The sequence below is a fragment of the Asparagus officinalis genome, unplaced genomic scaffold, assembly GCF_001876935.1.
Source record: "Asparagus officinalis unplaced genomic scaffold, Aspof.V1 AsparagusV1_Un755, whole genome shotgun sequence".
NCBI classification, from domain to species: domain Eukaryota; kingdom Viridiplantae; phylum Streptophyta; class Magnoliopsida; order Asparagales; family Asparagaceae; genus Asparagus; species Asparagus officinalis.
The window spans coordinates 24921-48659 of record NW_017973014.1 but is presented as its reverse complement, the minus strand read 5'-3'; the positions used below and the strand labels follow the sequence as shown (position 1 = coordinate 48659).

General features: G+C 38.0%; 2 protein-coding genes and 1 long non-coding RNA gene across 3 annotated transcripts in view; all 3 read right to left on the bottom strand.

The window, feature by feature from the left end:
* The window catches only part of LOC109828135, a 4712-nt gene extending 1821 nt beyond the window's left edge, over positions 1 to 2891 (bottom strand). The window contains exons 1-4 of the long non-coding RNA XR_002243615.1: positions 2597 to 2891; positions 2393 to 2487; positions 796 to 958; positions 365 to 458 (exon numbers count right to left, since the gene is read on the bottom strand). This is a non-coding gene — a long non-coding RNA (uncharacterized LOC109828135). The remainder of the gene's footprint in view (positions 1 to 364; positions 459 to 795; positions 959 to 2392; positions 2488 to 2596) is intronic.
* Positions 2892 to 3777: 886 nt separating this feature from the next.
* Positions 3778 to 17423, bottom strand: LOC109828134. The gene is made up of 14 exons (XM_020395166.1): positions 17410 to 17423; positions 13141 to 13881; positions 12805 to 13058; positions 12412 to 12752; positions 12173 to 12325; positions 12031 to 12089; positions 7798 to 7899; positions 7633 to 7692; positions 7341 to 7559; positions 6954 to 7185; positions 6392 to 6877; positions 4726 to 4819; positions 4420 to 4648; positions 3778 to 4308 (listed from the first exon to the last, which is right to left on the bottom strand). The coding sequence occupies exons 2-4, from the start codon at positions 13876 to 13878 to the stop codon at positions 12425 to 12427; spliced, it is 1320 nt and encodes a 439-aa protein (XP_020250755.1). The 5' UTR covers positions 13879 to 13881; positions 17410 to 17423; the 3' UTR covers positions 3778 to 4308; positions 4420 to 4648; positions 4726 to 4819; positions 6392 to 6877; positions 6954 to 7185; positions 7341 to 7559; positions 7633 to 7692; positions 7798 to 7899; positions 12031 to 12089; positions 12173 to 12325; positions 12412 to 12424.
* Positions 17424 to 17575: 152 nt separating this feature from the next.
* LOC109828136 (alanine aminotransferase 2-like) lies at positions 17576 to 19539 on the bottom strand. Its single transcript, XM_020395167.1, has one exon. The coding sequence runs from the start codon at positions 19537 to 19539 to the stop codon at positions 17893 to 17895; it is 1647 nt and encodes a 548-aa protein (XP_020250756.1). The 3' UTR covers positions 17576 to 17892.
* Between the last annotated feature and the right edge of the window lie 4200 nt (positions 19540 to 23739).

Below are 23739 nucleotides of genomic sequence, written 5' to 3'. Positions count from 1 at the left end.
GTACCTGCTGCAGATACACAGCAGCGTGTGTATCTTCTGTGTATCTGCAGCAGATACACAGCAATGTGTGTTATCTGCTGCGTATCTACAGCAGATACACAGCAAATAAATTCCAGCATTTCAACTGCAGGAACTGGGGTCAATTTACAAATTTCTATTTAACATTTGTTCAGCTGCATCCAGAAAACATCTCGTGTGCATGACTGTGTGCATGTGCTACTGCATACATGTAAATATGTGTGTGTTTGTGCAAACACCGGTGGACATGAACTTGTAAAGAAGTCTTCCGAAATTATGTAAGAGATATAAGCATTATGTAAGCATCTGAATTACATCCAAGTTTGAGTGTAGAAGAGATACTAACCTGACGATTGTCCAGAAGGTATGGAGTGTGAAGGGCGGGGGGGTCGTTTGTAGATCATTTTCTTCTGTAGGTGCTTGTCGATTTGCATCTATATCTGTGTAAGAGATGGACTGCAAGTAAAAAATCTTTTTTGCAACTGAAAACGACGTAGGAAAGTTTTTGAGTCAAACAAAATGCATAGAACATCTTCTATGTACCTATCCTTCATCAGATTTGAATGTTTTGAGATTTGAAAATTACCAGTTTCATCAAAAGTTAAAGTCTTGTTATGTTTAGTGATAAAAGATATTGAACATAGAAGATCTGCTTCGTAAAAAAAAAGGTATTTCAGTAGAAGGTGTCTTTTTAGTTTGATGCTGAATAGTTACCTCTAACTGGATAAAGATTAGGTGTCATGTTCAAATAGAATCAAAAGAAAATTAAATAGTCACCTCTAACTGGAGTAAACTCCCCAATACTAGGTATGGATGTAGCAACATGATGAGTAGATTCGAGTTCTCTTCTAAGCTCTAGCGCTAGACAATGCAGGTCTCCGCGCTGTATAAGTCTACGTGATCTGCTCCGTGATGGAATTCCACACATATTCATCAAGACCTATAAAGCATTTTACAATTCATATAAGATATATGCGAAATAGAAATTTATAAATTTGAAGATATAAATTTTAAATAACATGAATTTTTATAATGGTCACCTTTTTTGCTTTAAAAAAGTGTTAGGATCTACAGATTCCCTAGAAGTTGTAGGAATATCTACAAGTATTTCACTATTCAAATCATTCCTAACCCACAAAATTTTATCAGATTCAGGAGATTTATCTTGACATACAACTCTCTGCTCAAATTCTTCGTCATCATTGATCTCTTCAACCTCTGAATCTATGAATTGTGGGACGTTGTAGTATCCATGGGCCTCCATCGACATACAACACTCCACCTCGAATGCATCAAGCACTTCGAGTAGTATACTTGAAATGCTTGCTCTGGAAATATAAACGGATCGTGTTCAAAGGAAAAATGTGTGGTGTTTACACTCGTTAATCCATATTCATCTACCCAAGTCCCGTAATTGTCTCTCCACTTACAAGTTCCAATCTTCATATTATACCAAACACATTGAAAGACATAAATGCATCCTGCTCGTCCTGGATAGTTGATACCAAGTATGTTATCAAGGTACTCATAGTATATCTCGTCATTAGTGCCTAGGGTTGCAATTCCACTATCACTAGTGGAAAACCAGGAATCATTGACGGGCATTCCCGTCAAGAATGTCTAAATCCCTGTCGGCGATAAATATCATTGACGGCTTCCCGTTAAGGATACACCGTCAGCAGTTGTCCCATCAGGGAAGAATTATACCTGACGGGGTGCCGTCAGTAATGTATATTACTGACGACAATAACGTTGACGGCAAATGTTGTCAGCGATAATGAAACATCGCTGACGGCTATCCCGTCAGCGATGTTATGTATATCGCTGACAACAATTCGTCAGCGCTGAACCCACAACCGCTGACGGGAATCCCGTCAGCGATACATATCGTTGATGGGATTACCATTAGCGATATTATTCACATCGCCGACAGGAATCTCGTTAAGGATAACCTATCGCTGACGAGATTCCCGTCGGCGATGTTATATACATCGCTGACGGGATTCCCGTCAGCGATAGGTATTAGCAGCTAAAATTTTTTTTGCTGATTATAATCAGTTCTCTGTACATATCAATTCCCTGTACATACAAATCTGCAAACAATGACATTTCTTGCACATTCAAACATCTCAAAATATATACAATCCAAATTTCACAAACATCTCTCATCCAATCAATTTTCACAAACATTCGAAATATGTACATTCAATTTTCACGATAAGTTCTAAATCCACAAAAATTTCCACAACAAACCATACACGCATATCATAAGTTCTAAATCCACAAAAATTTCCACAACAAACCATAAACGCATATCATAATCTCCAATATAAAGATGTCCAATATACAAACACGAGTTTAGGATAAAACTCACTAAGATAGATCATCCGCCCTATCCATGTCATCGCCGGCGTTGTCACTGACGACTCTATCTCTACGACTCGTGCTCCCAATAGCATCATCTCCACTCTAACAATAAAATAATTTAAATTTAGAATCACATAATATTGTGTGTAATCATGTTTTACATATATAATAAGTATACATGTCTGCTACTCTCTCCACTACCAGTAAATACCTTTTAAGTGGCCAAAAAGTTCATAATCTGGCTTTTGCACCAGAGTAAGAACCCGCCTTCTACAAGATTTCATTATTTGCCGGAAACCATCGCAAAAGTAGCAGTAAGGTGGATTACTCACATAAGCTCCTCTTGAATATCCTTCCACATCTCCTCGGAAATCTGACCATCTAACATATTCATCACAGAGGAAACAAGCTACATCGCCTGCTGAGTGCAATCCTCATGCGGCATGTAAGAGGGCCCCGAGGGCATAGTCGATGGCGTTGAAATCGGCGGAGGCTGGAATGGTGTAGGCCCCGAGGGCATAGTCGATGGCGTTGAAATCGGCGGAGGCTGGAATGGTGTAGACACCCTCTGAGCTCTAACTCCCATCCACCTGGTCCTCCCCTTTTTGGGAAGTCCACAAACTAAATGGCTCACATTATAATTCTGCTCTCTAGCCAGGGGCTCCTGGCTCTGTGCAACAAGCTCAGCATATGTGTTTTCCAGAGCTTCCTAAAAGACAAAAAAATAAATTTAAGAATTGACCTTTCAAAAATAAAAGATATATTTACCTGAACAAGTAAAATAAAAGATGAAGTAGTTCCACAATTGAGGGGGCTAAGTGCTAATAAATGGTATGTATGCATGCATCTTCCTTAACACATTCACACATATAATTCATGTATGATAATTAAGATGACCAAAAGAAGAGTGCAAATAATAAATTCCCAACAAAAGAACAAGCTAATAAGAGCTAAGATAATTAGTTAACCTGTATTTTCTTGGCCAATTCTAGCTTTTATTTCTTATTCTCATCGTCATCGTATCCCTTTCTAAAGTGAACCATCGTCCTCCTGTGCAGTTCTGGCAGCGGGATAAATGAAGCGTTCTGAGAGAGATTTAAAAATATATTTATTAGTTTTATTTATCAAATATTCTAGGAAGCGGAGAGAATATATATAGAAGATTAAAAGACTTTATACCGTTGTCCTACAAAATTGATCCTCAATCTGGGCAAATGAAGTAGTCCCCGTATGATGATCATAATCTTTCTTCCATCGATTTAGTTTATTTCTCTGATATTTTTTCTTCAACATGAACAAAGAAAATTTTAGTACAAGCTATAATATACAATGAAATATATCACTAGTTTCAAATAAATAACTTGATGATAATTAACTACTATACATATTTACCAGGTGCTCCTCTTGGCCCCACAATACTATAAATGTAGCTAAGTGCTCAGGCTCAACCCTCTTATCTCGTTTGTATATCTTCTTCCAGTTGTGAGTGAAACAATCAAAACATTTCTTCTTTACCTCATGTCTCCACTCCCGAAGAGAATGCTTGAACTTTCCCATGTATCCAAATAAAAATTCCCACCCTACGGGATTATCTTCGATGTTGAAATATCTCTAAAAATTAACATATAGTTAAGCATGGACAATTGACATAATTAAAAAATAATTATGCTAAATAGAAGAATTTATCCAACAATCTCGATATATACTCTCCAGGACATGAAATGGCTGCTCCTCGGCCTCGTAATAAGGATTCACATTATCACTCCTCCGTATCAAGCATCCAAGGTATGAGCTAAAGTTATTAACCCATTGTCCAGTTGGAATCCCATTATGTCGCCATCTCACAATTGCTCGAAAACTATCCGTTGGTAACTTTTTTAAAGTCACTTCCTTGGCGTCCTTTTTTCTGGTAAAGTTTTTCTCCTACAACAAAGAAAAAATAATAAATATATCAACACTTTTATTTAATCAATCTTAAGCTCTTAGAATTTAATTTATTATTATGAAATACTCAAAAATCTTGATCAAACTCACCAAATCTTTGTCTGATTTTATTTTTTGCATCAGATAATATCTCATCAATCTGTGGGCCCCATTCATCCAATCGTTTTTTTGGCAAGCATGTATTTTTCTGTCTGCTTAAGTCTGTACCCCTCTGCACATGTTAGTAAAGGCCCGCGCTCAATCCCGGGAATATATGCTCGAAGTAGCACTGAAGGATCTTCATATAATGGTACGGGAGTCGGCTCTTCCTCACCCTCATCTGAAAAAATAAAAGAAATAAATTATCATTGTGCATATATCATGAATAAAAAATACTTAAGTTAAACTAAGTTATACCTGACATCTCTCCTGAACTCGGTGGCTCTTCCTCAGTGGATTGGTCTTGACTGGGATTAGCTTCAAATAACCTCCTGTTAATGTTTTTAGACATCTGCAAGTTGAATAAACATACAAATTAATATATTATAGATGCAATTTGGCTTGGCGAAAATAAAAACAAGATGTATTATTGCGTTACTAAAATTTTTATTTTACATCAAGTTTGTAGGCATCTGCAAGCTGAATATACAAAATAAGATATTACATATTTATATCGTCCAAAAGGTAATTGAGATACATCATAGTGATATTAAAGTTTTCATTTTACAATTTGCAAACTAAAAAAAGCTACATGAAGACTCGATTACAAATAATTGTTGTTTAGCTCCTATTAATGTCTGTGATAATATTTGAAATGTCTGTCCGAATTGTTGGAGCATCCGTATCAAACACTACGTTTTGAATGTACGAGAATTCATCGATCGCTGCATTTGGCTCACTGAAGTTGTTTATATAGCTCTCGTCATCATCTTCATTGGTAGAAGGTTGAATATAAGCCCTAGAATCCTTGTACAGGACAACCCAGTCGTCTTTAACCACATGATCTTTCACATAGAAACATTGTCCCACCTGAGATGCAAACATGAATTTTTCATCACTATCAATTTCTTTATCGAGATTGACAATTGTAAATCCAAAGGGATCCTTTTGAGTCTTTGCAAAACACCAACGAATCATGAACATAATGTATTTATGTTCATTTGGACCACCATAGCCGTAGAAATCTCCACCACATCTTCCAACCTTCCATAATATGTTATATTATTTTCAACTGGATTCTGATCTCTTCTGTTTGAGAAACATTCTCGTGAGAAGGTAGCCATGACACCACTATTCTGGGTGACCTTCGTATCATCAACCTCCAGTGTGTGAAATTTATAACCGTTAACACGATACCCACCATATTGACTTATAGCATAGTAAGACCGCTTTGCGTGAACCTTTACTTCTTCTGATATTTGATTATTAAGGACAAGTTGTTCCTGGATCTAAATATAAAAAATAAGAAAACTATTAAATCAATAATTTCTAAGTTTTTTATCAAAAAAAATACAAATATTGCTAAATTTAATAATACTTACTTTATTTTTCAACCAAGTAGGGAATTCCTTCATATGCCTTTCTTTAATGTCATGTACAGCTGTACTATCGGTAACTTCATTCTTAAGTTTTTCCTAATGTTGCCTATTAATGCAATAAATTTATTTATTATTATCAAAATAAATATTAAAGATTAAATTCAAAACTCTTTTTAGATATTTTACCTCCGGTACTCCGAGAAGATTTTAAGATTATTTACTACGTATGCATGCGCTTGATCTAGCAATATGTTAGAATAATTTTTGTTTAGCTCGCGAGGATAGAGAACTGTGTTATTCTTATTATCAACAGGTGCTTGAAATTCAGTTTGTTCCCCTCTCATATAACGAGAGACAAATAAGAGACTCGGTTCTCACGTAACTTTCAGCTATTGAACCTTCTGGTCGAGCTCAGTTACGCAATTGACGCTTCATTGAACCTAAATATCTAAAAATAATAATTAATTAGATATAGATGTAAAGATATTAATATTTAATAGATATAAATAGTGATAGGTAACGATTAAAAGTATCTAAATACTAACCTCTCTATTGGATACATCCAACGATAATGGACTGGTCCTGCTATTGCAGTCTCCTCCGCAAGATGTTGTGTAAGATGAACCATTATTGTGAAAAAAGATAGAGGAAAGAACATCTCCATTTCACACATTGTTTCTGAAATAATTTCTCCAAGTTTCTCAAAGCCACGGTCGTCTATAACTTTAGAACAAAGCTTTCTGAAAAATCTACAAAAATCAATTATAACCGTTGAAATGCACGCTCCAGCCGGTCCAGATCGCCAACTACAGCTTGCGCCAAATCCAGAGAGCTCGCTTTCTCTATAGCATTTATTTTGACGGAAAGCGCTGGTCGAAATTGATGAAAGGAGAATCACTTAACGAGAAGCTTATCAATCATCGCATTCACAAAGAAGAAAAGAGAGCCGATTTCCATGCAAAGCAGAGCTTGATCTGGATCATCATCAGATAACAGAGCTTTGACCATATCATTGAGTCGAGAGGACGGTCCTACAAGGAAAAGAGGATATAAATACCTTTGAAATCTTATCCAAAGTTCTAAATCAGCATCGGTGTAAGAATTTACCAAAGTCAAGTGATGTTTCCTCAAGATGAGGGCCCGCACTTGCCTCTGCCGGTTACAACCTCTTGAGCTTTTAAGATCGTCGCCGATGTCGTAACCGTTGATGTACTAACCTCATTAGTTGGTCTCACGGCTTCTTCATCAGGACTAATCCCCGCAGTTGTAGCAGTCGCTTCCGTCGCAGGGATTGTGAGCTGAGTTGGAGCAATTGACGATTGAGCTTCTATGATAGTTCCTGCCAACAGCAAGAAATCAAGACCCTTAGGATCGTCAGATATCTCAACAATAGTAGTTGCATCAGTCTCAACGACTGGTCCTACAAATATAACTCCCTTAAGGTTAAGTAAAACTAATAAGGGAATAACTTTCACAGAAGGACAAAATCCATACCTGCAGAGGAACTGGGCTCAATGACTGGTTCAACAGTCTCGATGACTAGTTCAACAGCTTCGATGACCGGTTCGATAGCATCACGACAAATTTGTTCTAACAACATGTCGTCAAGTAGCCTGTCGCTAGAGCCCGAAGGGTCCTGTATGGGATCAGACGGAGGTGCATCGGCTGCATGATGAAAGGTTTCTTTATCATTTGGGCCTTCTATTGAAACATCTGAAAAAAATTCTAAGTGTTAAAACATGAAAAGAGAAGTTAAAAATCAGCAATGAAAGAGAAGTAAATTCACCTCCAGTGGTGACGGCATGCTCTTCAATCCCAACGTTAACAATTGCCTCTTGTAGCTTTTCTAAAAGAGCCAGAAATATATAAGCAATTAGAAGAGGGACAAACCCTGAGTCGTTTAATACCCGAGATTGCCATCTAAAAGGTGTACTACCGGTAATGGGAGTACCTGGGCTAGCAACCACCAGGGACAAATTAGTTCCAACACCGAGCAGATCCTGATTCGCGGCCTATCCTGCTTGTGGTACAAAGCAAGATCCTCCGAAGAAGCCTATGTCGGGAGAAGGGGGGTTGTCATGACCCCCTGGGATATAGAATTTGTGAAGCCTAAAGCTTGGTAGAGGAAAGAACCGGAAAGTCAACAAGAGCCGAAATATTACCTTCCTTACCAACAAGTGTATCGTCGACCACCTCCGTTTGAGAAGCCTGAGGTTTAGCGTGGCGCTTGATGGTCAATTTCAACCGTTTTGTAGGCCCGGTCTCTTTGAGATCCACATGTCTATCCTGTGTTGATGTGGCATGCGGCTCAATTTGCGATCCTGCCTGAGTTATGGCCCGAGATCGAGCACGGGTGATGAGGCCATCTCTCTCCTCTTCCTCCTCGGAACCTACATCTGAAAGTTCAACCATCATTCTATTATAAGTAGGCAAAATTCTTCACTTCTTTCGAGCTTTAAGTCGACGTACTCAATCAGCGATCGATAGATCTCATAGCTCTTTATAAAAAGATTCAGACAAATCTGCCGCATCTTCGTCGAAGTCGCTGTTGACTTCCGTAGTACCACCAGTGGTGACTTCATTTTCTTCGGAAGTTTCCTCCTCAGAAACGAATGACTCCTCTTCAACTTCCTCTATTTTCCGCTTGCCTTTCCTTGAGGGACCAGCAAGCTTCCTGTCGCGTCTCCTTCGTTCTAATGCATCTTCTCGGACTAGCCTCGCAGCGATACGCGATGCAGCTTCCGCCATCAGATCCTCAATTGACCGCAGGGGGACAAGCCCGTTAGCATCCTTGATCCATTTGCAACATAGATATGTGAGCTTTAAGTGGCGATCAGTATTCAGGAGACAAAATTTGGCGCCAGTACATACTGCTATATTCCACAACCAGGCTCGGGCACCGTCCACTAGCCCACCACGAGTGTAAAACCGTTGGTTCGGATTTCCAATGTTTTTGTTAAAAAAGGAATACGAGTCTGGGGAGTGGTGAGTAAGAGTTTATGATTAAGTTGGATAAATTTTGAGTTGTTTTCTTTTGTTGATTCTGTGTTTGATTGGTTGAATACTTAGGTATGATACGACCGTCGAGGCTAATACTCCTAATGGTTACCATGTTGCCTATGATGGATGGGGAATATGATTCACTTAGCTGATTTTGTTACGTTAATAAAGTTGAATGAAGAATATGATTCACTTAGCCTACCTAGAAATAGTGGATCAAAGCTTTTTTTTTCGAGTTCAGAAGCTTCATTTTTACATCATCCAGTAGCAAACTTAGATTTCATGCTTGATTCATCAAGGTTTGCCTTCTAATTATTTTCTCAATGAATTTTGATACTTAAATCAGTTTATTCTACTATTAGTAATCTGTTTATTCTACTATTAGCAAATTGGAGCAGGGTTGATACTTAAATCAGTTTATTCTACTATTAGTAATCTGTTTATTCTACTATTAGCAAATTGGAGCAGGGAGAGTTGGAAGAGAAGTTTATTCTACTATTAGTAATCTGTTTATTCTACTATTAGCAAATTGGAGCAGGGAGAGTTGGAAGAGATCTTGGAAGTCGAAGACGAAGAAGGAGATGTTTTGTTTGTCATGACTGGTGAATGGAAAGAGTTCTTTGCCAAGTCTGAAGGTAAAAGGAGATCAAGTAATCTCTCTCACGTCTGTTGTTCAAAGATTTGTCTTTACTTCTTCTTATCCTAGTTTTCACCTAAGGGTCTGTTCGGTTGTTTTCTGCAAAAAAAAAAAGAAATGTGCAATGTACCACGAAATCTATTTCCTAGCATTTCAATGTGGTTTCTCAGATTTGAAGTAATATGTTCGTTTCAACATGGAAATCAAGGGATTGAAATCAAAATTCACATTTCTTATGTTCGTTTCAACACTATGCAATTAAAGAAATGTATTGTCCTTTGTCACATTTCTTGCATTTCACCTGTTCGTATGCCACAACCTCAAATATAGGAAACCATTATTGAAATCAATCGGTGAGCTTACCTCCCCATAACGCTCAACTGAAACACCCAACGGTAAATTTTAAGCAACGGTCAAAAAACCACATCTCAAAACAGTGCAGATCATTTGTAACGTCAATATTTTACCAACGGAAATAAATTACCCCACCCCTGCACTTATATAGTTGGGATCAACTCAATCCTCCTCAACATATTCTCTCATAAAATTGCAAGAAACCTGGGCAAAATACTTGAGCATAGAGGCAATTAAAGTTGCGATATGAAAACAAGCCAAGACACTCATGAATTACCTGCAGAGGTAACTTGCTACTGTAACATACCGACGCCACTGAAGCTTTGCAAAACAGGAGTAAACAAGGGCAAATACTTTTGGGGCTGCGCCAACTATCCAAATAGGCAATGCCAGTATTTTAGGTGGGCAGAAGAGCATCAAGATAACAAGCGTCAGGTAAATTTTCTTGAATGTCCCTCTCCTCTATCAGTTTCCCAAAGTAAAGATGTGAAAACCAAGCACTTGCGAAGAGAATTGAAGCTTGCAAACCAACAAGTTGTTTACTTAAAGAAATGTATTGTTGTTTTAGGAATATTTAGTATTTCCCTTGTTGTCATAAACATTGTAATCTGCTGTTTGAAAATGTAATGCAAAAGTTTGAGAAGAATGCAGGGACTCATGTTCAAAGTCTGAGTTCAAATACACCACTGAACAGGTTGAGATAAAAATATTGCCGCAAATCCCACCATGCATATAGGTAACAAAAACATGTGAGTAAACCAATAACACAAACTGTTCAGTGTTATATGCCAAAAACTCACAAAAGAAAAACATGTGAGAATGATAAATAACAGTCCTCATGTGTAAATAATGTCTGAGTTCAAATATATATCTCTTGAATTAGATTAGTAACACTTTGCAAAGGTTTGAGAAGAATGCAGTGACTCATGTTCAAAGTCTGAGTTCAAATACACCACTGAACATGTTTACTTAGAAAATATTGCGGCAAATCCCACCATGCATATAGGTAACAAAAACATGTTGCTAAACCAATAACACAAACTGCTATTGTTATATGCCAAAAACTCACAAAAGAAAAACATGTGAGAATGATAAATAACAGTCCTCATGTGTAAATAAAGTCTGAGATCAAATATATATCTCTTGAATTGGATTAGTAACACTTTGCAAAAGTTTGAGAAGAATGCAGGGACTCATGTTCAAAGACTGAGTTCAAATACACCACTGAACAGGTTTACTTGAAAATATTGCCGCAAATCCCACCATGCATATAGGTAACAAAAACATGTTGCTAAACCAATAACACAAACTGCTATTGTTATATGCCAAAAACTCACAAAAGAACACCACGAGAGAATGATAAATAACAGTCCTCATGTGTAAATAAAGTCTGAGATCAAATATATATCTCTTGAATTGGATTAGTAACACTTTGCAAAAGTTTGAGAAGAATGCAGGGACTCATGTTCAAAGTCTGAGTTCAAATACACCACTGAACAGGTTGAGATGAAAATATTGCCGCAAATCCCACCATGCATATAGGTAAAAAAAAACATGTTGCTAAACCAATAACACAAACTGCTATTGTTATATGCCAAAAACTCACAAAAGAAAAACATGTGAGAATGATAAATAACAGTCCTCATGTGTAAATAAAGTCTGAGTTCAAAATATATATCTCTTGAATTGGATTAGTAACACTTTGCAAAAATGGTAAGGTATTATTATCCAATGGTGAGAATGATAAATAAAGTTTGACAAATTGTGCTCAGATATATGTCTACATTATCATATATCCCACACTAGTAAACAATTGCATCATAATGTTGGTTGCATTCCTATACATGTTACTCCTTATCTCATTACGTAAATGTTGGGATTGCCTCGCCAAAACATTGCATGTACTATCTACTGGTGAAGAATATCAGGTAAAAGACAGTCATCATTGCACAAGTAAATCATGCATACACAAACTGCCCAAAAAACAGTGCTCAAGCTCTTCATCAACAAACAGTTATGCAAGTACAATGTAGCTATAACAACTTAAGGCTGCAATAAATGTTAAGTGCTTGTGGCCAACAAGAACATGCCTCGCCTTGACATTGTTAAGCTACATGTGATTGCATATAAAATTTGCATGACCTCATCATAGCACCATGCAAGTAAAATGCAGATAGTGACAACTTGTCATACCAGCTTGTGTTAGCGATGAATGGGACACCTGCATATAATTGCATTAAACCAACGTTCACCTGAAATAAGGAAAAAAAACAATGTCAATCAAAGTAAGAATTGACATGACTACAACGTAAGCAGCCCTCATCATCATACATACGGTTGCATCATAAATCACAAACGTAGCTACAGAGCAACGTATCCAAAAAATATACATGCATACCCACCAACTAGCAGTTCTTACAAAATAACAACATCATTGTGCTCACAAAATATGCAAAATATATATGTCCCAACCATCTCCAGAATGATCCTGTAAATAACAATAGGTAAAGAGATGAGCGAGGATTATTTCTGATAGCTTGCACTACCGTTTAAGCACCAGATCAAACTACGTACCTAAATATTCAAACTAGCTCCCCCCATCTTGCATTTTCTTAAAATTTTCCAACAAAGTTCTCTGGCCGAAGTCACTCTTCCCTATAAAATGCCTGGCCTTGGTTTCATCCTCAAAAATGTGATCATAAAAAAGCTCAAAGAATTCTATTGTGTAAGTATCCTTATGCTTGAAGATAGCTTTGGACAATTTCTCTGTCCAGTGCAGATTAATAAGATTTAGAGAATGAGAAAAATGTTTAACTTCCTCAACCATTTGTTGCATGATCTCTTGCTGGTATGGGGCCTTCCTCCCCCTCCCTCTAGCCGAAGGGATTTTCTTCTGTTTGTCCTTGCTAGTTGACCTAACATTGTTGTTTTCAGATTGATTATCTTCATCTGCTAAGTTGACTTGACCTAACATTGTTGTTTTCAGATTGATTATCTTCATCTGCTAAGTTGACTGAGTGCGGGGACTTTTGGGACATATGAATGCTAACATCCTCATCGTCATCACCTGCAAGGTTAATCGGCTCCTGACCCCCAAATTTCTCCATTGCTGCCTTAGCAAAGTTACCCCTTGCTTGATCATCCCCACAAATGATTGCTAGGTTCTCATAGTGCTTCAGAGGCTTATTAATGTAATCTTTTAGCTTGCTCTTATTTTTATCCTGCACGCATCAATATACAACATTTAACCAACGTGTAGGAGAAAGAATCAAAAGCCAAAAAATATTTTTCGATGGTATTTACCTCATTCCACGTATCAAAACTCTCAGGATCCAACATGATCGTTTGCGTTTCTTCATCCCAACCCGCCCCGCTAATGTTACGAGCAGCCTGCATGTCTTGAAACCAAGAACGGATTGTTTTCATATGGTTTACAACACTTTTCGCTTGAAAGGAAGTACCAAACTGGTTGTTCACTTCAGCGGCAGCCATTGCAAATGCATGCTGCTTAAAGTTATTGTCTGGCTTAAGACCAGACTTGGCCAAATTTGCGAAGAAGGGTATGAGCACGTCATCATGTGCAGAGGTCCACCATCTGGTTGGGCCAACTTTTGCAGCTTCAAGCTCGAGTGGGATTTTTCTTTTCTTATGGGCAAGGGATTTGACTTTTCTTGGTGAACAAGCAGAAGTTGCTACTGCTTCATCCCTGGCAATTCTTTTGTTTTTCCCTGAATCAGAAGTAGTCCCTGTAATACTAGCTGGAGAATGAACTTGCCCGGATGAATTGGAACCTTGAAAATTTTGTGGCAAAGGTGGTGGACTACTGAGCATGTGCATGTAAGATGAAATGGGGTGATGCAAAGGGAAAAAATTACCATCGTAGTGAGGCACATTTGAAAAAACTGACGGTGATTGCACAAAGGGCGAGGATGACTGGAACATGGGATTGACACTGTGGGGAAAGCCAATGCTTGCAGGGAACGCATGAGATGTTGTTGGGGCCGTTGAATTATTCCCTTCGGAGGATGATTTTTCACCCATTTCCTATATTTCAACAAATTCAGTTGTAAAAAAGTCATATGCGAGTCATAACAAGTAATGACAAAGTGGAAACAATATTATAGTCTGCAAGATTTCTCATTAATAAGTTACACGACCAACATAAAATACTTATAAAAACTTCAGGACTACGGTAGCAAATCACAAGGCAGACTCGTGAGTGTCACCATGCCGATATTTACTACAATAATCAATCCACATGTCCAATGCGATTTGATCTCTACGAGACCTCCACTCATCCTTTGAGGCGTTTTGTTCTCTTACTGTCTGCGACTGCGTGAAATTCATAATGTTGGTTTCTTCATTAATTTCCTCTTCGACGTCCTCCTCTTCAATGTAATTGGTCTCATTGAGCAATTCATCCTCGGGATCAACTGTTGCAATGTAGTTATGGAGAACTGTGCACGCCAGAATGATGTCAACTTGTGCGGGGAAAGGGTAGTGGGGTTTTACGGTGAGAATCTTGAAACGATTCTTCAATATACCGAAGGTAGCTTCAATCTTTGACCTCAAAGATGAATGCCTAAGATTGAATAGCTCCCTCCTATTTTGAGGTGTTCTTACCGTAAATTTCTTTAGATGATAACGAACACCACGATATGGGGATATGAAACCCGGCTGGGTTGTGTAGCCCGCATCACACAAGTAATATTTTCCTACATATTACACAGTATTTTAATAAGATTTGTATAACGTAATAATTAGTGAGGAATCACAATTTGAGTTAACAAGAATTTTACCCGGGTACACCCGTAAGCCATATGGTTGTAGTCTAGACAGAGTATCTTGAAGGATTCTATAGTCGTTAGCCGACCCCTCCCACCCAGCTAAAACATAAGTGAACAGTTTGTTTGGTGTACAAGCCGCAAGAATATTTTGTGTGACACCTTTTCGCCCTCTGAAACGCGAAACAAGTGCAGCAGGTAGCATATCATCCACATGTGTCCCATCTATCATACCTACGCAATCCTAAGGAGTACAACTTACTATGTTAAAGTAATTTATGATTTGTTTAGAGAATTGTTTTGGAAAATGGTAGAGTGGATGATATACCTTGAAAAATGGATAAAATGATGGGTTGCTTAGGATCTCTTGAGGTACTTCATTCGGTGCTTGTTTCATAAATCGGCCTTGTATGCACGAAATAGCTTGCAATACTCTATTGAAGTATTTACTGACTGTATCCCCTGATCTTATGAACTGTGTTCTCATCGTCCGATTTTTAGTACGATTTTTGGATTTATGTCCCAAAATATTCAAAGTTATGGCAAGTTGCTCCTCTACTGTTACATGCCTTGAGTCCTTTAAGAGATCGAGTTTCCTCATTAACGTTGCTAGTTTCATAAATGCATCCGGACGCATTCTAACAAAGTTTTGACAGTTATCACTATAACCATGAAATATTCGTCTCATCAAATCAGCCCTAGTCTTTTCCCTCCTTAAGTTCTCATCACTTGGTCCAGACCGTATTGATATACGGCGACATTTAATTCTCCTCAAAAATGTAAAAATTATTACCATGACTGAAAATGCAGCCCCAACACACATTCTTTTAACAACCTCTTCATCATCAAAATCACCATCCATCTACAATATTTATGCCGCAGTTAAAATATGTAAATAAAAGTCAAAACAAACTTTTCACTATCATTCTCTTTATATTTGTTGTAGGGATGTGGACTTTTAAATAACCAGTCAAGAGTACACAAGTGAATAACTTCTGTGATTTGAACAAAATTAGAGAGAGAAACAAGTGATTAACCATCTTAGCCAATACAAGCACAGACTTGAAAAATTCACAATTAATTAAAATTATCTTGTTTAATACAAGCTTTTAGATATTGGAAATAGACATGCTCAGGTTATGGTTAGGGTAAAAGATCCGAAAAATTCGATTACAGTTCCTTTGATATGCTTAAAAAGCTGATCTAAAACAGGGGCTGAAGGAAGTGCGTGAATTAGAGATAAAATTATGACTAGTAAAGGAATAAATCTCTTAAAAGATGCAGTTGCAATGAACGAAAAAACCCCATAAATCACAAGGTTAATTTTTAAACTCTTAAAATTTGATGCATGTTACTTATTTATAGCAAATTTGCTCTTTGATGAAGGGATACCTTAAGGAAAAATTGGATTGAACCTCAAGCAGTTGAAGTTGATGGAATCCCCCTTCAAGGACTAAAGCTACCAGATCAGGTGTAGATCTGGCTACGCCGCTCAAGTGGAAGGGGTAAGAAGTAGAAATCACCCAAAAACCCCACCGTTGCTGCTAGATCTGGCTAAGATAACACAAACAACCCATGAATGGTCGCTGAGGGCTTATTTCCCAGTTTTCTCTTCCCCCGCCTTGAAAAAAATTAGAGACAGAGCATTGGAGACGGCAAGAGGCGGAGCAATGGGGAAGACTGAAGAGAACGAAGAGGCGGTGAAGGAACCCTAAAGCATTTCCCAGTTTTCTCTCCCCCCGCCTCGAAAAACACCGACGCGATTTTTTTAATGGGCGTAGTGGAGATTTCTCATCTGTTTTCACGCCAAATGCAGCTGAAAACAATATTTCCCAAAGTCCAACGTGGAACCCAATTTCAAGACCCCATTTCTCTAAATTAGCTTGTGTAACGAACAGGTGAAATGGAAATCACCCGAAACCTTGTTCCTATGTGGCAGTCACACTTTGTTTTCAATTCCCTGTTTTCCATGTTTTTTTGGGGCAAACGAACAGACCCTAAGTTAATTGCCAACTAAAAATGATGAGATAAAGTGTCCCATTCATCCAAGAGGATACGATCGAGTTGGTAACTTGCCCATAAAATAGCACACTGAGATCACAAGTTCAACTCTCGCACCCATAGGAAATTAATTTTGTGGCATATGCGAGGGCACGCGTTGAGGGACGTAGCCGCGCACCCAGGGTTATCAAACTAGCAAGATGGCGTAATACACTTGACCGATCACCATTCTAAGCCAAATAACACAAACTAAAACCCCCTCGAGCCAACAACCGCATAGGAGAGAGCAGAAACTCCAAAACGCACTAATTAAAACAACAGAAGCCATAGTACTCAAAACACCAAGGCTCCGTCTCAAAGCTGCGCACAAACAACTCAAACAAAACCTAATTAAACCTAGACATAACATGATGGTTCTGCTTAATTTGACAGATTAATGCGACGCGAGTAGGTAACTTAACAAAAAAAGCTAACTGATGGGTGAATTTAGCTCCAATGTAAGCTCAAAGCTGCGCACAAACAACTCAAACAAAACCTAATTAAACCTAGACATAACATGATGGTTCTGCTTAATTTGACAGATTAATGCGACGCGAGTAGGTAACTTAACAAAAAAAGCTAACTGATGGGTGAATTTAGCTCCAATGTAAGCATCTGTTGCTACTGCCAATAAAACGTTCTAATGAAACAATAAAACTAATTTCTAAAAGGAAATATATCTAAATTAATTAACCTAATAATTAAGGGTTTCTTCAGCAACAACAATTTCTCAGTTAAAACCTCTCACCTGATAATTTCCAATACCTCTGTGAGGACCTGAATCCTCGATCGGTTCCTTTGGGGATGATTCTGGCCATGATGAGCCTGAAACAAGATTGAAACAGTTTTTGCAAGAGGGAAAATTGAGAGAGAATTGAAAGAGAGGGAACAGAGAAAAAAAATTGTAAACTGAGTTGAGGAGAAAGAAATCAATTCATTTCATTCATATCATAAGTGTTTGATCCTTACAACCTTCTATTTATACAACTCAACTTCAAAGCTTAGAAAACAAAACGTGCTCAAACAGTTTAACAGAAAAACAGATTCAGCTAACTGTTTGCAAGACAACCCCTGTAGTTCAAAGTCTTTACCAGTCAGCCCCAAACTCTGTATATCAGTCCTGAACTTTGCGTATCAGTCCACAGCGTTCAAGTCCTCAGCTTCAGCTTCCAGGTTCTCAGCTTTCGAAGCTCTTGACTCAATCGACTGGTTTCCAACTGATGATCGGTTCCTAACAATTCCCTCCCCTTAACTTTGACCTTGTCCCAAGGTCAAATGTATGAAACTTTTTAACCTTAGTTGGGGACTCCGTAAAGAAAAGAGTCACTTTATTTTCACACAATGCTCTTTTAAGAGAGCCCATATCAGCAGGAGCAATAACGACAGCCTTAATTCCCCTCTTTGGAAGCTCATTCTCAATTAACATCCTTGTCTTCCTATAACAACCAGTGGTTGTAACGATATGGCCACCTGTAGGAACCAGGGCTGAGAGCACCGCACAACTGACATACATGCCAGAGGACACAAACAAAGTAGTTTCTGCCCTCTCTAATTCACTCATCTTCCTCTCCAATACCTTGGTAATTGGGTTCCCATATCGCCCATACTCAAAGCTTGTATGCCCACCCTCCTTGAAATCAATCAGCTCATCACAGTTCTTAAACCAGTACGCAAAAGTGTTGATTGAATTCGTCTTCAGACAGCATCCATATCTCTCTACAACATAAGACTCATAGGATTCGTCTCCTTCCTTAGGTAGATTCATAACGAGGCTTGCCAGAATTTGACCAGATATATTTGAGCAAAGATTTACTGATGCCACCTTATAAATCTGTTCTCTCACTTCAGTGCTAAAACCGGTAACCTCCATATAGCTACCCTTCTTTCCACATTCTCCATCACAACCCTTAGAAACTGATTGAAATGGTACTAAAGAAATATCCTGGTCTTCATATCCCATTGATCGTGCAATCTTCTTGAAGGAATTAAATTTCTTGTGTGCAACATAGATATTTTCTTGGTAGACCCCATCTGCTAGGAGAACAAGACCTTCTTTTTTGCAGAATTCCACTATTTGTCGCTGGTTTTCTTCTGCAAGAACCTGCTCGGTTGGATTCGTGGGATTTATGACTACAAGTGCCCTGACAGTTATACCCTTTGATCGAGCATCTTCCACTTGCTTCTTAAACTCAGAAATCTCCAGTCCCCACCTTATTTCTTCAACGAGGTAATATCGGACAAAATGGTCGCCATGAAGAGCAATCGAAGCAGAGTATAAAGGATATTGAGGTATGGGGCAGAGGATGCCATCTTTCTCTGACCTCGACAGTAATTGCATCATCATGTGGACAGCAGGGCTCGCTCCATCGGTTGAGAATATATCTTCTGCTTTGCAAGGATAACCATTACGAGCAGCAATTCCAGCTGCAATTGCATCATGTAATCCTTTGATACCCTGGCTGTGAATGTATGCACCTGTAGCTCGACCAGGAATCTGGTCTAGGATCTGCCAAGCTCTTGCTATGGAATCCACACTGAATAAGGCATGAGTTTCATCTCTGTCCAAAATTGTTGGATAATCACACAAAGCAAGAACCTCTCGGAAAAAAGTAACTGGCTGCTGGTCTAGAGACTGTGGATTCCCAATGTTGCAATTAAGTATCTCAACAGAGGGATGGCTACCTGGTTTCTTTTGTAGCTCTTCTTGAAGGCGCTGAGCATTGATAACGATCTCTCCACGAACAACATACTCACATTCCACAACCTTTTGCAATTCCTCATCGGCAGAGCTCGCCAAGCTCTTCGTCACTGACTGTTTCTCTGTCGTCGCCCTGGTCGACTCCCCGTTCTCTCTCCCCCCCACCAGCTCGTCCTTCATCGCCGCATTCTCATTGGCCCACCCCTCGATCTCCTTCCACCTCCTCCTGCTCGATTAAGGACAGAATCCTTCACAACGCCATGGGAGATCGGAACAAAGGGGTCGGCATCGACGAGAGAACCAAGCCTTCTTCAACGACGTGTCCTTTGCGAGATCTCCGGCTAAGGCACCAGCGAAAGCTTCGGCAAAGTGTCCGACGAAGAAGGCTGCACCGACGAAGAAGGCTGCACCGACAAAGGAGCAGATTTGGGTCTGCTGGCGTTGGAGATAGGTTTGGTCGGGACTTCGGCTGACGTCGTCTTCGTTGTCGACGAACTTGGGAATGTCGGGAAAGAAATCGTCGGGTTCACCAGACAAACGGAGAGGCGGCTAGGTTAGATAGCTCTGATACCATATTGAGAAATTAGGGCTTCAAGTTATCCTTCATTGATAGAATTGTTGGCTTATATAGCCTTACACACATTTACACAAAAGCCCTCTAACACTCTTTAATTACATTACATTCTCAACAGATATTTATACTCTAAAATTCTTAAAGAGCCCTAATTACTTATACATTAAACTGATTATTTGAATAAATTGATTATTTGAACTATAGTCAATGGAGAGTTCTTCTTCCTATACCTTGAGTTCTTGCTACGGCCATTAAATGAATGACTTCTTTTGTTTGGATTACTTTTTCTCCGCCATTTGATTCAGTTTTTTCCGGATTTTTTTTCATCTTCATGCAGCTAATTCTCATGAAAAGGGGAGGTGAATTGATATATGCTGGGCCATTGGGTCAGCATTCAACTAAAGTTATTGAGTACTTCGAGGTAAGTTTTTCATATGCATGATCTTCTCAGGATACAAAGTTTACTTATAAGATGGGTTGAGATATCTAAGAGGCTTCTTTCTTTAGTCTATTGTAGAATGCATAGATTAAACTGATCTTAAGATTCTGCCTACAGTATGTGTCTCCTTACAACATGCACAAAGGAAGCAACTTAATGTTTGCCTTCGCCAAAATCATCAAATTCATTGTTATCAATCATCACATTGCAAGATCTTATGAATATCACATATACAGAAACCACAATTCCAATAGTTTATCGGTTACAAATACCTGCTATAAAACTGCCTAGATTAATTAAGGAATACTAACCTTAATTTATCAAATAAGTTACTCAAGTATCAAAGAAGTGATGAATTGTGAGTGTCAAGTTAATAGTACCAACTTTGGGGAAGCACCATGCGCCAGACAAAAGAAAGGATAATTATCCTGAGAAAAGTAAGTCAGAAAATAGGATGTTGTACTTTTGAAAGATGAGATATGCACGATATGATTATGCACCAAATTAGTTTCTTAAACAGATCATAAACAGGCAATAGACAATAGCTATTTAGTATAATATGGTACACGTAGTAGCTTGGTAACAAAAACAATATATCCAGTTACCCTTGAAATGCCAAAAAATGTGATCAATATAAATCATAGTTGATGCATTAAGAACTCAGCACACTTCATTTTGATTGAGGAAACTTAAGGAAATGGAACTATTATTTCCATAAAGAGCGGTGTTAGAGGCACACCATGAGGCACACCTCCGGTCACACTCCCCCACCTGCTACAGTGCAGGGGGCCCCACAGGAGATTTTTAAAAAAATCTCCTGTGGGGCCCCCTGCACTGTAGCAGGTGGGGGAGTGTGACCGGAGGTGTGCCTCATGGTGTGCCCCTAACACCGCTCTTACGTAATGGCAGTTTTATGAATTAAGGGACTAGACCTAAAATAGCTACAGGACTTAATTTTCTAATTAGAGCCATTTAAATGATTTAAATGATTTATTTAGGAATACCAAAGATATGATGGGCTAATATCAATTAGTGGATGTAACGAGTACTGTTGAGGAGTACTGGTGACTATTGCAGGCTCACGTGAAGAATCTGGTCAGAGGCTTTGAATGAATCAAGAGGACAAGTGAGTTTAAGTATCAAACTTTATAGGGAGGGGAGTTGTCACAGTCAGAGTAAATATGGCCTCCCTTTTCTCAAGGCGGCAGTAAACACTTGAGGAGGGGGGCATTAAAGAGACTTCTGGAAAATGTTTCTTTTCTTTTTTTTTTGTATTTTAATTGACGAATTTTTCTCGTCTTCAAAGATGGATCTTCTCTCTACAAATTGTTTTTTTTTTTGTATTTTAATTGACGAATTTTTCTCGTCTTCAAAGATGGATCTTCTCTCTACAAATTGTTTTGGATCTTCTAGAGAGGTTCAAATTAAGGGACTTTTGAGTAGAGAGCAAATCTATCCAACCTCCATGATGGACGACGGATGATTATTTAATATTATACTTGTATGTACTATCAAGTTTACTTGATTTAGAGTATAGTTAATTGTATAGATAAATATCAGTAACTTTATCTCCACGAATATTTCCCATAGAGAGCAACTCCAATTTCATGTTCATGAAATTTACTTGAACTTATTTATTCCTAGGTCCCATCAAACTTATATGTTTGATAAAGGATTTCCCTGGTATTCTCTTTGTCAAAGGATCAGCAATCATATCTGTAGTGGGGATATAAGTCACTTTAACTTCTCTAGTTTTTTACAATATCTCGAATGTAGTGATACTGGATCTTAATATGTTTTCCTTTGAAACTATTCGTATCACTATTGATCAAGCTAATTGATGCTTGATTATCATAATAAATATCAATAGGTCCTTCTAACAAATTGAGATCTAGATCAACCAAAAACTATCTTATCCGGACAAGATGTGTAGTTGTCATGCTGTAAGCTATATATTCAGCTTCTTGTATGTATCTAGCAACATATCATTGTTTCTTGTTACTCTAAGAAACAACTCCTTCTCCAGAGATGAACAAGTATCCCGAAGTGGACTTTCCATCATCTTTATCACCTCCGAAATCAATATTAGAGTAACCGAGGTGATCAAACGAATCGGCTTGATAAACCAATCTATGAGTCAATGTACCTTTGATATACTTCATAATCCTTTTAATAGCTTTCCAATATGCCGGTCCTGGATTACTTTGACATCGACTGACTAGACTTATAGCATAAGCTATATCAGGTCTGGTGCATAATATTGCATACGTCAAGCTTTCAATTGCTTGAGCATAAGAAATATCTAATGGCTTTTGCCCCTCTCTAGGGCTTTGCTCTTTATATAATCTCTTTTCCATGACCAACGGAGTTGGTGCAAGATTGGAATTCTCCATTCCAAACATTTTTAGAATCGATCTTAAATACTATTCTTGGTTTAAACTTAGTATTCTAGACTTTCTATCTCGAATTATTTGAATTCTAAGAATATATGATGCATCTCCCATGTTTTTCATCTCAAACTTTTCGCTGAGATCTGCCTTGATTTTATTTAATATTTTTATGTCATTTTCGGCGAGCAATATATCATCCACATATAAGGATAATATAGTAAATTTACACTCACTTTTCAAGACATATACACAATTATCTAATTTATTTTGAATAAAATCAAGTTTGGTGACTGCATCTGAAATTTGAGATACCACTGTCTAGAAGACTATTTTAAACCGAATAGAGATTTCATTAATTTGTAAACTTTATGTTCCTTTCTTGTCACCTGAAAACCTTTAGGTTGTTGCATATATATCGCTTCCTTCAACTCTTCATTAAGAAATGTAATTTTAACATCCATTTCGAATAACTCCAAATTAAGATATGCAACGATAGCCAGAATTATTCTAATAGATGCAAACTTAGCTACAGGAGAATACATCTCCTAAAAATCTATTCCTGCATTCTGTTTGTAACACTTGGCAACTAATCATGCTTTAAATTTATCAATAGATCCATCAACACGATATTTCTTTTTAAGTGCTCATTTTCATCCTTTGACTTTTCTATTTTTTGGTAAATCACATAACTCTCATACTTTATTCTTTTCTATAGAATCAAGTTCTTCTCTCATGGATTCTAGCCATAAAGCTGATTCATACGATTTCATCGCATCAGAGAAGATTAAGGAATCTTGTTCTTCTATATTTGTATTTACCGAGAAACAAGATGGTCTCACATGAATACAAATAGTAATCATTCATCCATGAAGATTGTATTCTTAGTCTTTTGTTACCTAGAACTGGTTGATGAGTTACATTATTTTCTATAGGTATTTCATCATTTTAAAGGTTAGGTTCATTCATAATATCTAGAT

Coding starts and splice junctions, on each gene's coding strand:
- LOC109828136 (XM_020395167.1), bottom strand. CDS start 19,539: ATGAAGGACGAGCTGGTGGGGGGGAGAGAGAACGGGGAGTCGACCAGG.
- LOC109828134 (XM_020395166.1), bottom strand. CDS start 13,878: ATGGGTGAAAAATCATCCTCCGAAGGGAATAATTCAACGGCCCCAACA. Junction 13,059..13,140: donor GTTTTGATACGTGGAATGAG/GTAAATACCATC, acceptor TGATGCGTGCAG/GATAAAAATAAGAGCAAGCT. Junction 12,753..12,804: donor TCTGAAAACAACAATGTTAG/GTCAAGTCAACT, acceptor CAACAATGTTAG/GTCAACTAGCAAGGACAAAC.